General features: G+C 42.6%; 1 protein-coding gene across 1 annotated transcript; it reads right to left on the bottom strand.

Moving 5' to 3' along the window:
- Positions 1-2,329: 2,329 nt before the first annotated feature.
- Positions 2,330-16,313, bottom strand: LOC134333924 (protein-glutamine gamma-glutamyltransferase K-like). Its single transcript, XM_063016090.1, has 12 exons — positions 16,073-16,313; positions 15,683-15,934; positions 15,474-15,592; positions 14,463-14,570; positions 14,196-14,373; positions 11,623-11,761; positions 9,859-10,051; positions 9,063-9,216; positions 7,836-8,120; positions 4,901-5,061; positions 3,352-3,488; positions 2,330-2,598 (listed from the first exon to the last, which is right to left on the bottom strand). The coding sequence occupies exons 1-12, from the start codon at positions 16,311-16,313 to the stop codon at positions 2,454-2,456; spliced, it is 2,112 nt and encodes a 703-aa protein (XP_062872160.1). The 3' UTR covers positions 2,330-2,453.
- Positions 16,314-16,531: the final 218 nt, after the last annotated feature.

Here is a 16,531-nt window from a genome sequence, read left to right as displayed (position 1 = left end):
GTGCACGTTCCAATCAGACGCACTCTTACCTTGGCTGGGAGCGAATGACGTCCTTAAGTTGTCTGAGGAGAATTTAAATGACAAATGTGAGTGAAGTGCAGTAACAAGTTGTTACATCCTGGTGAAGACTGTTGTGGAAACCAGAGTGGTGGTGTTAGGATGAGGTCAATGATGACTTCATATTCAAGCTTATTGACATCAGAAGGAAGGGAGAGGAAGCAGCACGTCACTTTTATAGATAATAGGAGAATCATGATGAAAATGAATCATTACTGGGCGGCACGGTGACGCAGTGCAGTGGATAGTGCTGTTGCCTCACAGCATGAAGGGCCGGGGTTTGATGCCCACCCTGTGTCCACATACCTGTATGTTTCCTCCCACAAGTCCAAAGACATGCAGTCAGGCCAGTTGAAGTTGCTAAAATTGCCCTAGGTGTGTGTGTGTATGTGTGTGATGGACTGCCGACCTGTCTGGTGTGTTTCCTGCTTTCGCCCTAAGAATCTGACCCCATGAATGAATGATTGATTTATCTGTAGGTGTTACTCACCTGGAGCAAATAGGGGTTTTGTTGTTCTGTCATCACCCTCATGACTATGTTAAAACACAAGCAACCAGTATACAACTTCTATTAGGTTTTTCCACAGATATAAAACATAATGTAATAAAATTACTATAATATAATCATAGCTTTCCATTTTGGCACAGCAAAGCTCTGAAGCTCTTGTAATTGAACTGTCGGCATGATAATATACAGTCAAATTATAAAAAACCTAGACACGGGGATCAATTACACCAAGATTTTTAATAATCAGAGCCCTTCAGACTACTAACAACACAACAGATGAAACATTATTAAGCCCTCTGTGTGGTGGATCCAGTGTCTTTGGAGCAGGAAAGCTTAATACTCTGCAAGACTGATGTTAAGGACCCCAAATTTAACAGCTGTAAAACATGGTTGTCTTGTGGGATTTATAGAGTAACATGGAAACTCCATCCCTGATAAAATGAAATAATCAGGCCTTAAATAAGCCATTCTGGAGTGTTGGTCTTAAAGAAAATCACTTTCTATATGGCTGATACTACTCAAGTAAACAGGAGATTTTCTCTTAAGCCCCTTAAAATTTTATGAACTTGTTTTTCATTGCTTTCAGTGTCAGAAGGATCAACACTACCACCTCAAAGAAATACATTTCTGACCAAGTAGTAGACTTCAGCCTTTAATATATGCTGTTCTGCATAAGGGAGGATAATCTGACGAGACATTTTGGATCAATATGGCGAAAGAAAAAGATCCCACTGACTTTAAAAGAGTGGTGCATATGTACTGGAGGTACTGATATATCATTCTTGACCATTTTTTTTTTACTAAGCAAGCATGTGAAACATGATCTGATTAATATGATGAAACATATCTATTTAGGAAGTGGGAGTGCTCACTTTCAGGATGACAATGCCTCCATCCAAAGCACACCAGATATAAATATTTATTTTTATTATTATGCAAATCATGTTGTGCCACTAAGAGCCTCCAGAATATTTTTAATATACCTTAACAGAAGTTGTTCTGGTTCAACTCTTTACTGAGACACTGTTTGTATTTTATTTTTCTCTTTTAACTTTGCAGCTTGGTACAATCCGAATCCGAACTTCATTATATATTCATTATGGAGACTTAAGAGGCACCATCCCACAAAATTAAAAATCACTGACCATGGGGACATGTCACAGTACAAACAAATAAATCTACAGGGTGAGTCAAAATTATGTTAACACTTGAATGGCGGAAACCATTTATTCACAAAACATACAGTACTTCACATGTGTAAGATGATTTACAGGACAGTCTCAACCTGTTTGCCATCATGTTCAACACACAGAAACCAGCGAGCAACAGTACCATTTAAAGCCTGGACACACATTTTATGGGGAATAGATCCATTAGTGCTAACATAATTTTGACTCACCCTGTATTGTGCAAATGATAAAACCTACAGTAAAATGGAACTACATCAGATCTTTAGCCATTAGCCATAGCTGACCCATGGGTTTAAATCATGTCCCAACACAAAAACAGCCATATCATAACTGCAAACAGAAAAAGAGTTTCTTCCATTCTATTTTATTGAAGTTAACCCAAAGTATTTAAGTAAAGCATGCATATTCAGTGCAAACATATTCAGTGCAAAAATGTGCAATGTATATAGTGCACATTTAGTACAAAAAGTGCAAACAGAATAGTATACTGATAATCAGAGTACACTGCAACCCAGCCAAATAGATCATGTTAATTACCCATAGATCATAAAATACAGCAAGTTACTGACTTCATTGATAGCCTAGGGCTTTTAATTGTTAATAAAAGTAAATAAAACACCAAATAGAAGTTAAGATAAAATGTCATGAAGCCTGGTAATTGCCGTTATCATGACTTGAGCTCCCTCTTCACAGTGTCTTCACTTTTCTTTGACGCTGATGTCGGCAGAACCGTGAACCTGTCTGAGCTGAGAACAGTCCAGAGTGGCGAGAAGCTTTCGTGGTCCAGGCAGCGTAGGAATAAATTTCTCAGTCAGAGTTACTGACCCCTGGATGCCCACATCACTGCAAAAAAAATGTGCCAGTGTCAAATGCAAATATAAATAACGTGCGTCAGTGTTAGGAACCAAACTGTGAAATTTGACTGGAACAGTGAACAGCAGTGTTTAGATTCAGCTAAGTGCTGAGGTCAGTTTAAACTGGCCAATGAGTATTTTGTCCAGCTAAAAGTTTATGAAAATAAATGAGTAAAAATGTCTAAATTCCAAAACCAGGGTCTAATAAAATACACTATATGAACAAAAGTATTGGGACACCCCTACTTATTATAGAATCTACGTGTTTCAGCGACAGCAGTTGCTAACAGGTGTAATAAATCATATAAGGGAAATGATATGTTTCCAACTTTGCAGCAACAGTTCAGGGAAGGCCTTTATTGTGCACAAAGCAGGGTATATAAAGACATGAAGAAAAGCTCAAGAGTCCTGCACAGAGCCCTGACCTCACTGGCCACACTGAACAGCTTTGAAATGAACTGGAACATCAACTGAGACTTTCTTGACCAACATCAGTGCCCAGCCATATTAACATTTTTTTGGCTGAATGGGCACAAATCCCTACAGATATAATTCGATGTCTTGTGAGAAGCCTTCTAATGTTATGGCTGCTGTTAAAGCTGAAACGATTACAGAGGTCACTCTATTTTAATAATATTAGTTTTTGAAATGGTGCGTCCAACACGCTCATGATCAGGTGTCCAAATACTTTTGGGCATATAGTGTGTGTGTGTGTGTGTGTGTGTGTGTGTAGCAAGCTTACCCGTAGGAAATCTCTCTGGTTAACAGCAAGCCCAGTCCTTCAATGCGGAACTTGACATTGGTCAGCACGCGTTGCAGAGGGTTCTTAAATTTGATTGTAGCTGAAATCTCTTTCCCCACCACAGCGTCGCCTACAGGCTGTAGGAAGAATCACATACGCGGTTGGGTTACAATTTAATAAGCGAGTAGCCTGGTGTTAAATTGCATCTGTACTCACAAGCTATAAAACATATACTATATGAGTAAAGTTCAAGTATTTCATCCACATTCAATAGCTAACAGACTTGTAAAAGCAGCTATATACACCAATCAGCCATAACATTAAAACCACCTCCTTGTTTCTACACTCACTGTCCATTTTATCAGCTCCACTTACCATATAGAAGCACTTTGTAGTTCTACAATTACTGACTGTAGTCCATCTGTTTCTCTACATTTAAAACCTGCTTTCACCCTGTTCTTCAATGGTCAGAATCCCCACAGGACCACCTCAGAGCAGGTATTATTTAGGTGGTGGATCATTCTGTGACACTGGCATGGTGGTGGTGTGTTAGTGTGTGTTGTGCTGGTATGAGTGGATCAGACACAGCAGTGCTGCTGGAGTTTTTAAATACCGTGTCCACTCACTGTCCACTCTATTAGACACTCCTACCTAGTTGGTCCACCTTGTAGATGTAAAGTCAGAGACGATCTCTCATCTATTGCTGCTGTTTGAGTTGGTCATCTTCTAGACCTTCTAGACTCAGTGGTCACAGGTCGCTGCCCACGGGGCGCTGTTGGCTGGACATTTTTGCTTGGTAGACTATTCTCAGTCCAGCAATGACAGTGAGGTGTTTAAAAACTCCATCAGTGCTGCTGTGTCTGATCCACTCATACCAGCACAACACACACTAACACACCACCACCATGTCAGTGTCACTGTAGTGCTGAGAATGATCCACCACCCAAATAATACCTGCTCTGCGGTGGTCCTGTGGGGGTCCTGACCATTGAAGAACAGGGTGAAAGGAGGCTAACAAAGCATGCAGAAAAACAGATGGACTACAGTCAGTAATTGTAGAACTACAAAGTGCTTCTATATGGTAAGTGGAGCTGATAAAATGGACAGTGAGTGTAGAAACAAGGAGGTGGTTTTAATGTTATGGCTGATCAATGTATATACTTCAAACATTTTTGGAAGGCTCTATCCTCTTCCAGTATGACTGTGCCAACTTTGTAAAAACAAGGTCAAGGCTTGACATGGCTTGACAGGTTTTGTGTGAAGGAATTTCAGTGGCCGGCACAGAGCCCTGACTTCAATCCCAATAAACACATCTGGAATGATTTGGATCATCGTTTGTGGGCCAGGCTTTTTAGCAACATCAGTGCCTGACCTCATAAATACTCCTTTGACTCAATGGGAACAAATTCTTACAGACACACTTGGAAATCTCCCAGTCATCCATGATATTCCCATGGTTTAGAATCAGACAGTCCATATAGGGTTAAACAGATTAACAAGTAACAAGCATAAGATGTTAGAAGAACGTTAGAATTTTAAAGCCACTTACAACGATGCTGAGGTTTGGAGTGCGCATGCGGAAGTTGAACTGCGTTGCCAAAATTTGCTTGGTCTCACCGACTCGTCCTGACAGGTTGAGCATCAGGGCCGCCTGGTCCACCAGCTTCCCCTTATAGTCCTCATAATGAAGGGTCCAAACCTGAGTCTGGACTATAGAGAGATTAAAAAAGACACATAATATCAAAACTCTACATAATCTGAGGTCAGTTATTACCTGATCCTGAAAACACAAATCCCACTAACACATTTAAATTTAAAATATCTAAAAATATTGTATTTAAATGCATATTTAAATGCAGGCGCTATCAATCACAATCGCTATCAGGCGCTATCTCGGGCAATCCCAGAAGCAAAGCGTGCACACGGCCAGAACATCCACAGCCACTTCCAGAACAGCGGTGACACACGGCGCTTGTGGCAGGGCATCCAGGCCATCACCAACTACAGGACGACTCCACCCGTCTGTGACAGTGATGCCTCCCTTCCAGATGCGCTGAATGACTTCTACGCTCGGTTCGAGGCGCAGAACAACATGTTGGCGAAGAAGATAACCCCACCTTGTGACGACCAGGTGCTTCGTCTCACCACAGCGGACGTGAGGAGCACTCTGCACAGAGTCAACCCACGGAAGGCTTCTGGACCAGACAACATTCCTGGCCGAGTGCTCAAAGGATGTGCAGACCAGCTGGCAGATGTATTCACTGACATCTTCAACATCTCCCTGAGCAGCGCCATCGTTCCAACGTGCCTCAAGACGACCACCATCGTACCCGTGCCAAAGAAGTCATCTGTGTCATGCTTCAACGACTATCGTCCCGTAGCACTCACGCCTATCATCACGAAGTGCTTCGAGAAACTAGTCATGAGGCATATTAAGACACTACTGCCTCCCACCATGGACCCACTGCAGTTTGCGTACCGTCCTAACCGCTCAACGGATGACGCCATATCCACTACACTCCACCTGGCTTCTACACACCTGGACAGAAAGAACACTTACGTCAGGATGCTGTTCATAGACTTTAGCTCAGCATTCAACACCATCATTCCTCAGCATCTAATTGGAAAGCTGAGCACGCTGGGCCTGAACACCTCTCTCTGCAACTGGATCCTGGATTTCTTGACTGAGAGACCTCAGTCCGTCCGGATCGGTAAGAACACCTCCAGCACCACCACACTGAGCACCGGCGCTCCCCAAGGCTGTGTGCTCAGTCCACTGCTGTTTACTCTGCTTACGCACGACTGTACAGCAATGCACAGCTCGAATTCCATCGTTAAGTTTGCAGACGACACAACTGTGGTGGGACTCATCAGCAACAACGATGAGTCAGCGTACAGAGAGGAGATAACCAGTCTAACAGACTGGTGCCAAGTCAACAACCTGTCTCTGAACGTGGATAAAACCAAAGAGATGGTCATTGACTTTAGAAAGACACTAAGGGACCACTCCCCACTGCACATCGACGGCTCATCTGTTGAGATCGTCAAGAGCACCAAATTTCTCGGTGTTCATCTGGAAGAGAATCTCACCTGGACCCTCAACACCAGTTCCATCACCAAGAAAGCCCAGCAGCGTCTCTACTTTTTGAGAAGACTGAGGAAAGCTCATCTGCCACCCCCCATTCTCACCACGTTCTACAGAGGAACAATCGAGAGCATCCTGAGCGGCTGCATCACTGTCTGGTTCGGAAATTGTACTGCGTCGGTCCGCAGGACTCTCCAGCGAGTAGTGAGGACAGCTGAAAAGATCATCGGGGTCGCTCTTCCATCTCTCACGGACATTTTTAACACCCGCTGCATCCGCAAAGCTCTAAGCATTGTGGACGATCCAACCCATCCATCACATGGACTTTTTACTCTGCTCCCGTCTGGGAGACGATACCGTAGCATCCGGACTAACACAACCAGACTGTGTAACAGTTTTATCCCACAAGCAATCAGACTCCTCAACTCAGTACTGTAACAATTTCCTCCGGAAATTTTTCTGCTGCCACACACTGAACTATATTGACACTGTTAGACTGTTTTTACCTGTTTATTCAAATATTGAAAAAGTATTTTTATATTTTTGCACCTTATTTACTTCTTAGGCACCTTATCTCCATTGCCAATTTACTGTTTATTCAAATATTGAAAAGTCTTTTTGTATTTTTGCACCTTATTTACTTTTTAGGCTCCATTGCCAATTTTACGCTGCTAATGTACAACATGTCACTACCTCATGAACCATTGTACCATCTATTCACCATCATGTACTAACACTTGTCTTTAGTCCTGTCTTCTAATTACTTGTTTAGATTAGGGATAATTAGGAATATCTTTTGTAGTTATTTATTATAGGATTTTTTGTATTTATTGTTGTACACTGTTTTGTATTTACACTGTTTTGTCTTGCACTTTTTGTATCGTGTTACACCGTGATCCTAGAGGAATGCTGTTTCGTTTCAATATGTACTTGTATGTAGCTGAAATGACAATAAAACCTCTCTGACTCTAACTCTGATCAGCCAGAAGAGGTCGTAATTGCAGCAGTTATGAGGAATCATTGTTCTTGTAGACGCCCAACCTGCCGGTAGCAGAGCTGAGATTCAGACTCACAAGTTCGAGATGTCAGTTCTGATGTGCTAGCGTATTTTACTGCTGTAAACCAAGTAAATATTTCTGAAGAATATTTGGTTTATTTTAGTTTGGTTATTCATTAAAGTATGTGTTTTGCTTTTATAATTGTACTTAAAGATAGACCAGTAACATAGTAAATGCAAATTTACACATTTAATGACTACAGTGCAAATTCACGGCATACTCGTTGTACTTAGAAACACTATCGCATATATAGGGCCATCTACAGGCCATTCTTAGTATTACTGGTTGAATTGGTTGAACTAAATTGCATAAACATCATCCTTTAGGACAAAATCTCTCACCTTCTTTGGGGTTAAGCTTCACTGCCAACTGATCCTGCTTTAAGGTGCCCTTTAGGACTCCCGTGTAATACATAACTGCCACCTGGATGTACAGAGTGGTACTGCGATGCTCAGAGCTGCCATTCTTCACAGTGATGAACAGCTTGGCATCTTCGCCCACCTCTGGCCCCTCCTTGTTCACTGAGATCTCTACGGTGACATCCTTGGCTGTGGCAGGGCAGTAGAGGTTAGGCTTGGAACCGTAGAGGGAGGCAGTTTCCACACAGATTCGTTCTTCCTCAGACCCTGTGAAAGATGTTGATAAAAGCTTTCAACACTTCAAACCCAGTGAGACTGAAATGAGAAGGCGTATCTTATGCTGGTCCATTGAAGGGCACCAAACCCCTTACCCATTCTCGTAGTTACTCAAACCATGCTTTATAAGCAGCATGTTGTTTTGAGTTCTCATGTCCAGTATATTGGAAAGCCGATAGCTTAACAGTGCAGCCATCTATGGTTGTGTTCCAATACATAACATTCATTCATTCATTCACTCATTCATTCATTGTCAGTTTTACCATCGCTTTAGCTTATTAAGGGTTGCGGTGGGTTCAATTCACCGGGCGAAAGATAGGAATGGAAGAATAGAATGCCTTTATTTGTCATATATACATATACAGATGTACAGTACAACGAAATTATTTCTTCGTGTATCCCAGCTTGTTTGGAAGCCCCTGGAGCAGAGAGGGTTAAGGGCCTTGCTCAAGAGCCCAACAGTGGCTGCATGGCAGAGCTGGGATTTAAACTCTCAACCTTTCAGTTGATAGCCCAAAGCTCTACCCACTAGGCTACCACTGTCCCCCCCGGACAGGTTTCCAGTCCATCACAAAGCAAACACAAGAGTAATTTTTAGTAGCTCCAGTTAACCTGACCTCATGTCTTTGGACTGTGGGAGGAAACCGGAATTCTTTGAGAAAACCCACTTAGACACAAGGAGAACATGCAAACTCCACACAGCCTGCTCCACCTAGAGATCAAACCCAGGACCTTCTTACTGTGAGGCAACAGTGCTACTCACCGAGTGTCATAACATTATGTACTAAATACATGCCAAATTAATATAGCACTATTCGTGTCATTACTATTTTCAATACTCTGGGTACACTTAATGTGGTTCAAGACAAGAGCATTAAATAATTAACTGATGGGAGTCAGTAAACCTTTAAAAGAAAGATGCTGAGTCTTTACCTTCTGGGTGTTTGTAGAGGTGTGTTATGTCCTCTCTCTTGTCCAAGCCAACGGCCTTGGTGCTGATGCAATGGCCCACAACATTCTTTTCACAATCAATCTGAGTGAAAGAGTTGTTAGCTTTCTTCTGCCAGTAGAGTCGGTCACTGTTGACCTATAAAGCAAATTCAGACAGCTATTACTGCTTTACCCTGTACAGATAGTAAATAATTGTGTAATACTGATAGACATTCTGATTTCTTCTATCTTCTCTGTTAAACCAGGTCATCAATCATTAGGATTTGACAGAGGACACCATCATGGAGTGTTTACACATGATGAAACAATTTGATAGAATAAAGCACCAGACAGGCCCATCGCTGCAGTTACACTCAAGTTCAGACAGTACGTCAGATGTGGCTCTTTACTCAGGCTGTCATATCTTAACTTCTATGGCAATTAAAAAAAATCGAGGTGAGGAACAATTTGGTGATCTGATGTTCTTTTAATAATTGGTGGTTAACTGTCCCATCCTTCATTTGCTTTCTTCTCTCTCTTATACCATCCCACGATTACTCCTGTGTGGCTGACACCCAGGCCGATGTTCAGTGTGGAAAAGTGCCATTTACCTTGTGATTGCATTATGTGTACTAAACTTTATAATACAGCCCACTGCTAATAGTCCCAGTTTGGGTACTTATTCCAGCAATTTACCCAAACCTCACATACCAACATAACACTATCATTATCAGACTAACGTCAGAGAAACTGGTACATGCTGGTACATGGATGCAGTAAACAGAAAACGTGTCCTTACCTCAGCAAACACAAAGGGGGCATCATATTTGAAGAAGACCTGTCCCTGACGGACGGCTGCTACAGGTGTGGGGCCACAACGGAAAAAGCCCAGACTTGTTTCTTGAGGAGTGGCATCCACCACCTGCCAGCCACCCATGCCAACTGGAAGATCAGGACGGGACATCCAGCTTTCATTCCATACATGAAAGTTCCTGCAGTCATAGTAATCATGTTAGTAAATAACTAAATAAAGGAAGACTAATCCCCCTGGTTTTGTTCTGTCCTGGTTAAGATTATTAACGTCGGTGTTAAGTCTGGTGCACAGGGAGGAGAAACATGTCCTGATTCGTCTGATTGATGGATCACAATGAAGCAAAAATTCAACTGATGTAGTAGTGAACGCTGGCCAAGATTCAAACCTCTGTGTCACAATTTGTGGTTACGCTTTCATAACTGATTTTGTAATGCATATCATCAAGGAAAATAAGGTGTTCAGACTATTTTGAGATATTATATCTCATCAAAACTCAGCTCTGGCTGGGCTCCTGTACGGACAATGATTGGCTCGTCTCAACAGAGACCAGGGTTTGTAAGGTTTAAAGCTGGCAAATAATGCATTGGGCAACACAGTAGGCTAAGAGTTTGGCATGTTTTCCTGCCAAAAACCCTGTCAATGTGGGTTTCTTTTAGCTGTCCTTGATAGTAGGTGGATTGGCTACAACACATTGCCCTGAAGTGTTTGTGCACAACTATGGCATTTATCACATAAAGTGGAAAAGCAGAATCAGGCTTCTACCACAAAAAATACACAATTAGACTCAATTCAGTGGATGTTTACGTACGATATGTAGTTTCACTGTTGTACTGACAGATAGCATGTTCACATTGACACTTCTTTGTCCTTCAACATCTGCCAGTAAAACATTACTATTACATGTCCATTGTCCATCACGAATGAGGCATAAAGCTAATCACTACTCTTTATACCCAACATAAAGTGTGTTAAACAGCTGTAATGTCAGTCCAAAATCTCCAGGGGTGTGAACTGGGTTAAGATCAGGTGACAGCAAATATCACTTAATATAATTTATATAATTTTTATTCTTAGAATTATTCAGCGGCTCCTCATGCCCTAAAAATAGGGCAAGATCCTATTCTATATAGCCAGTTCTTGGAAGGGTCTGGGTTTGATTCCCTGCTGGATGTTTTCCCTGTGTTTGCATTGATTTTCTCCAGGTGCACCGGTTTCCTTGCACAAACCTATAGACATAGCCAAATAGAGCTACTAAAAATTGCCCTTGAAGAGTGTGTGTGTGTGTGTGTGTGTGTATGTGTGTTTGCTAGGGCAGTTAAAGTACTAGCAGGTAAAGTACTGAACTAGTAATCGAAAGGTCGCTGGTTCAACCCCCACCGCTGCCAGGTTGCCAATGATGGGACCTTGAGCAAGGCCCTTAACACTTTTTCACATATCCCAGCTTGTTTTGGAAGCTGGGGTCAGAGCGCAGGGTCAGCCATCATACGGCGCCCCTGGAGCCAAGAGGGTTAAGGGCCTTGCTCAAGGGCCCAACAGTGGCAGCATGGCAGAGCTGAGATTCAAACTCTCAACCTTTAGATTGATAGCCCAAAGCCCTACCCACTAGGCTGCCACATTTTACAAAATCAAAAATTTTTAACCATAAAAATAAACATGCACCAACTCTACCTATGAGATAAGATTCCTTTATTGATCCCCACGGGGGAAATTTAAGAATATATAAAGATGTGAAAAAGTGTATGGCAGTACCAGATAGAATCGTTGTTGAGCCTCTCGATTGGACTCAGGTTCTCATCCAAATACACATCGATGGTCAAGGAATTGTCGGTATCGTGGGCGGAACTGAAGTTTGTGACGCTGCGGGTGGGAATGCCTAAACACCTGAGAACTGAAAATGATAAAAGAAAGCTGGTTAAAATTAATCAGTCAACTACAAGAATCAAACCAACAACAAGTGCTGTAATATATCAATAACAATCGTATTAATAGAGGCTTAACAGAGAGAGAAGAGTCGTTGCTGCACAGCTCCAGCACTCACCGCCTTCTGTTGTTGATTGTGCTTAGGGTTAGGATGATTTAGCATGTTCTCTTTGTGTCTGCATGGGATTTGCTTGTGTTTGCCCCAAAGTGTGAGTAAATATGAATAAGTGCCCTGCATTAAACTAGCACCCTGTTTAGGGTAGATTACTGCCTTGTGTCCAGTGTTTCTGTTATAGGCTCTGGACTCACCATGACCCTGACAAAGATACGTTTGTAGCACGGTCGCCTCACGGCAAGAAGGTCCTGGGTTTGATCCCCAGGTGGGGCGGTCCAGGTCCTTTCTGTGCGGAGTTTGCATGTTCTCCCCGTGTCTGTGTGGGTTTCCTCCGGGTGCTCCAGTTTCCTCCCACAGTCCAAAAACATGCAGTCAGGTTAATTGGAGGCACTCAGTTGCCCTATAGGTGATTGGGTGTGTGTGTGTGTATGTGTGTCTGCCCTGCGATGGACTGGCGCCCCATCCAGGGTGTTACCCTGGAGTGGGCCTTGCGCCCATTGAAAACACCTGGGATAGGCTCCAGCACCACCCCACCCCCCTCGTGACCCTGATTGGATAAGCGGTTAAGAAAGTCAGTGACTGAGTGCATATTTGGCAGCACAGTATGCAGTCTGATTAGCAAGGTAGCTAGCATGTTAGCAGTTACAGTGCCTTGCAAAAGTATTCAGCCCCCTTGAACTTTTCAACCTTTTGCCACATTTCAGGCTTCAAACATAACGATATGAAATTGTAATTTTTTGTGAAGAATCAACAACAAGTGGGACACAATCGTGAAGTGGAACGAAATTTATTGGATATTTTAAACTTTTTTTAGAAATAAAAAACTAAAAAGTGGGGCGTGCAATATTATTCAGCCCCTTTACTTTCAGTGCAGCAAACTCACTCCAGAAGTTCAGTGAGGATCTCTGAATGATCCAATGTTGACCTAAATGACTGATGGTAACATAAACATCTCAAGGAGCACTGTGCAAGCGATCATATTGAAATGGAAGGAGTATCAGACCACTGCAAATCTACCAAGACCCGGCCGTCCCTCTAAACTTTCAGCTCAAACAAGGAGAAGACTGATCAGAGATGCAGCCAAGAGGCCCATGATCACTCTGAATGAACTGCAGAGATCTACAGCTGAGGTGGGAGACTCTGTCCATAGGACACAATCAGTCGTACACTGCACAAATCTGGCCTTTATGGAAGAGTGGCAAGAAGAAAGCCATTTCTCAAAGATATCTATAAAAAGTCACCTGGGAGACACACCAAACATGTGGAAGAAGGTGCTCTGGTCAGATGAAACCAAAATCGAACTTTTTGGCCACAATGCAAAACGTTATGTTTGGCGTAAAAGCAACACAGCTCATCACCCTGAACACACCATCCCCACTGTCAAACATGGTGGTGGCAGCATCATGGTTTGGGCCTGCTTTTCTTCAGCAGGGACAGGGAAGATGGTTAAAATTGATGGGAAGATGGATGGAGCCAAATACAGGACCATTCTGGAAGAAAACCTGTTGCAGTCTGCAAAAGACCTGAGACTGGGACGGAGATTTATCTTCCAACAAGACAATGATCCAAAACATAAAGCAAAATCTACAGTGGAATGGTTCACAAATAAACGTATCCAGGTGTTAGAATGGCCAAGTCAAAGTCCAGACCTGAATCCCATCGAGAATCTGTGGAAAGAGCTGAAAACTGCTGTTCACAAACGCTCTCCATCCAACCTCACTGAGCTCGAGCTGTTTTGCAAGGAAGAATGGGCAAAAATGTCTGTCTCTCGATGTGCAAAACTGATAGAGACATACCCCAAGCGACTTGCAGCTGTAATCGCAGCAAAAGGTGGCGCTACAAAGTATTAACGCAAGGGGGCTGAATAATATTGCACGCCCCACTTTTCAGTTTTTTAATTCTAAAAAAAGTTTAAAATATCCAATAAATTTCGTTCCACTTCACGATTGTGTCCCACTTGTTGTTGATTCTTCACAAAAAATTACAATTTCATATTGTTATGTTTGAAGCCTGAAATGTGGCAAAAGGTTGAAAAGTTCAAGGGGGCTGAATACTTTTGCAAGGCACTGTAGCTCAGAAAGATTGTAAAGCGAGATAGATTACTGACAAACATTTAAATGCATGTTAAAGACTTGATTTAGTACCACTACTTTACTTTTAAACTAGTTGAACTGGAAGTAATGTGTTGACTGCTAAAATTCAAACACCACAAAATTAGTCTTTTCAGAACTAGTCACAAGGTTACACTCAACTTTAACTGCAAATTTCCAGTGAAATGTGGCTGTACCTGTGGTGGTGACCCCAGAAAATACCCAACACTGTCCGTATTTGACAGGCGAGCCTTTATTTGTGTGGTACTGCCTCAGGATATCCACACTACCACTCCAGGCTGTAGGGGAGGTCCCATCCGCGTAGTCGTTCGACCAGTTACCTTCCAGCACGCCCCCCTCATCGGGAGAGTTGATCTTGCACAAAAAATAAGATACATTTAGAGTAACAATGGATTGACATTACAATTCAACCTTCAGCATTTTTGGCTGTAATGTGCACTCACCATGGCTGAAACAACCCTGGCAATGTTAGTAGGGTTTCCCCACCCTACACCGAAAGTTCGACTGCGTTCCAGTACAAACAGACATGCTTCCAGAACCCCTTCAACAAACTGCAAAGAGGGTAAAAGATACACAGCAGCCTTCAGTATACAGATGTACTTACATACAAGATATTATTATCATGTGTCAGTATATCATTTTAAATCAAGGATAAAAAGATTTATAATATTATTATCATTCGTCATGTTGTACTCTAATTCAGTAATGGCCAACTGAAGAATCATCTCTCGTTTGCCGCTGATGCCACCCCCACCCCCGATTGAGGAGGCTAAGGCTCAGGCGGACCACAGAATCATGCACAGAGAGCTACGCACTGCCATCCGTGATCAGCCACCCCCTTGCAGGCATCTTGATTGGCCAGCAGAGGCCGCACTTGCACCAGCGCCTTAGAACCCATTGTTCCCAATCGTGTGTCTGTCTAGGTGCCCGGTCGGCTGATAGCAGAGCTGATATTTGAGAGCTAGAGATCCCAACTGGTGAACAAGATATTATTATTTGAGCCTTAATTTTCCCAACCACTTAATTCTGGTTGGGGTTGCTGTGAGCCTGGTGTCACCTGGAAACACTGAGTGGAAGGAGCACAGCTTGGGATATTACATGGCAACACAAACCTATCAGGAGGACACAACGAGACAAGGAGAAAATACAAAATTCCTCACAGACAATGACAGAAGACAAGGATCAAACCCAAGTCCAGAGGACTCATGTGGTTTTGCAGCTTTGTCTACAGTGCCTCTACCATCACAGTTCCTGGGTGCAAGGCAGGACCACCCTGTACAGGGTATAAATCCTTTGCGGAGCTTCAGCCATCCCCCCTTAGACATAGCCACTCATGTTTATGTAGAAACCCAGCTAGCCGATAGTGCTGCTGAGATTTGAACCCAGGTCTCAGCGGTGGTAAGCTAGAGTAATAGACCACTTGGACACCCGAGCATCCATATGATGAGGAATACCTGTCCAAAATTCCATGTTCTAGCTCCAATCTGATATTCGGTTCCGTAGTACAGCCTCCCGACATCGTTCAGAACGTACTCGTTCCTTTCATCTTCATTTTCCAAATACACCGAGTCATCTGAAGGTTACAGACACATTTATTAAAAGCTGTGATTTTTAAAGGTTTTTAAGGATGACATGAATCATAATTTTTCTCTCTTGTGCTGACCTTCACACCAGGGGTTAAACAGCATGTAGATGTCATTTTCAGGCTTGATAGTCGATTTGCTGAACCCTTTTGGGCTCACTGTTTTTATGATTAATTCATATCGACCAATCTGAGCAGTTGGCAGGGAGTTCACCAACAGTTTAATTTTGTTGCCGTTCTGTTCGACAATCTTGGCCCCCCAGCTATTGTTCTGCAACACGTTAACTAGAGGAACAATCACTAGTGTTCCCCTTGATATCATTGGCAAAGGACCTGTAACACACAGAGAAAAGTGAGTTTCTATACTTACAGCAGCAAATATGAACCCGATCAATAAATAAATTTCATATAAATTACTTTCATATCAGTGTATGTGTCTAATAAATGAGTTAAATTACAAATAAAACTGACCCAGTCTGAATTCAAGTTCTATTTTGTCTTTCTTGAAATCAATCGGTCTAGAGAACTCGATCCACATCTGGAAGGTCTGCCCTCGACGTATGATGAGGTTTTTACTATCATAGCGGTCGGTGTGATGCTCCTTCCGGTTTGGACCTGTTTTAGACTTGAGGAGGTCTATAGAAACAACCGCTAGCTGATTACCTGAGAGAGAGAGAGAGAGAGAGAGAGAGAGAGAGAGATAAATGATCATGTGTTCCATAGACTGGATCAGGTGTTTTAAAAGCAGCTAAAGCTTAAACATCTGCAGGAGGACATTGGTCTACACTAAATATAAATATGTGATGTCCGAGCACAAAAAAACCCCACAAACATCCATGATGCCCAGCTTCCAGCAGCTCTTTGCACTTACTGTTGGTGTTAGTGGGCGCTGGTGGTTTATTGGTTGTTGTTCCTGTCTCCATCATCTCT

Source organism: Trichomycterus rosablanca, chromosome 19 (assembly GCF_030014385.1).
Source record: "Trichomycterus rosablanca isolate fTriRos1 chromosome 19, fTriRos1.hap1, whole genome shotgun sequence".
Taxonomy (NCBI): Eukaryota; Metazoa; Chordata; class Actinopteri; order Siluriformes; family Trichomycteridae; genus Trichomycterus; species Trichomycterus rosablanca.
The sequence above is the reverse complement of the archived record's forward strand: the minus strand, read 5'-3'. Positions and strand labels throughout refer to the sequence as shown.

Excerpts from the sequence above, each read along its gene's own strand:
- LOC134333924 (XM_063016090.1), bottom strand. The coding sequence starts at position 16,313 with ATGATCATTTATCTCTCTCTCTCTCTCTCTCTCTCTCTCTCTCTCTCA. Across the intron at positions 9,217-9,858 it reads CCCCCTTTGTGTTTGCTGAG|GTCAACAGTGACCGACTCTA; the intron begins GTAAGGACACGT and ends TTTGCTTTATAG. Across the intron at positions 8,121-9,062 it reads CCTCTACAAACACCCAGAAG|GGTCTGAGGAAGAACGAATC; the intron begins GTAAAGACTCAG and ends CATCTTTCACAG.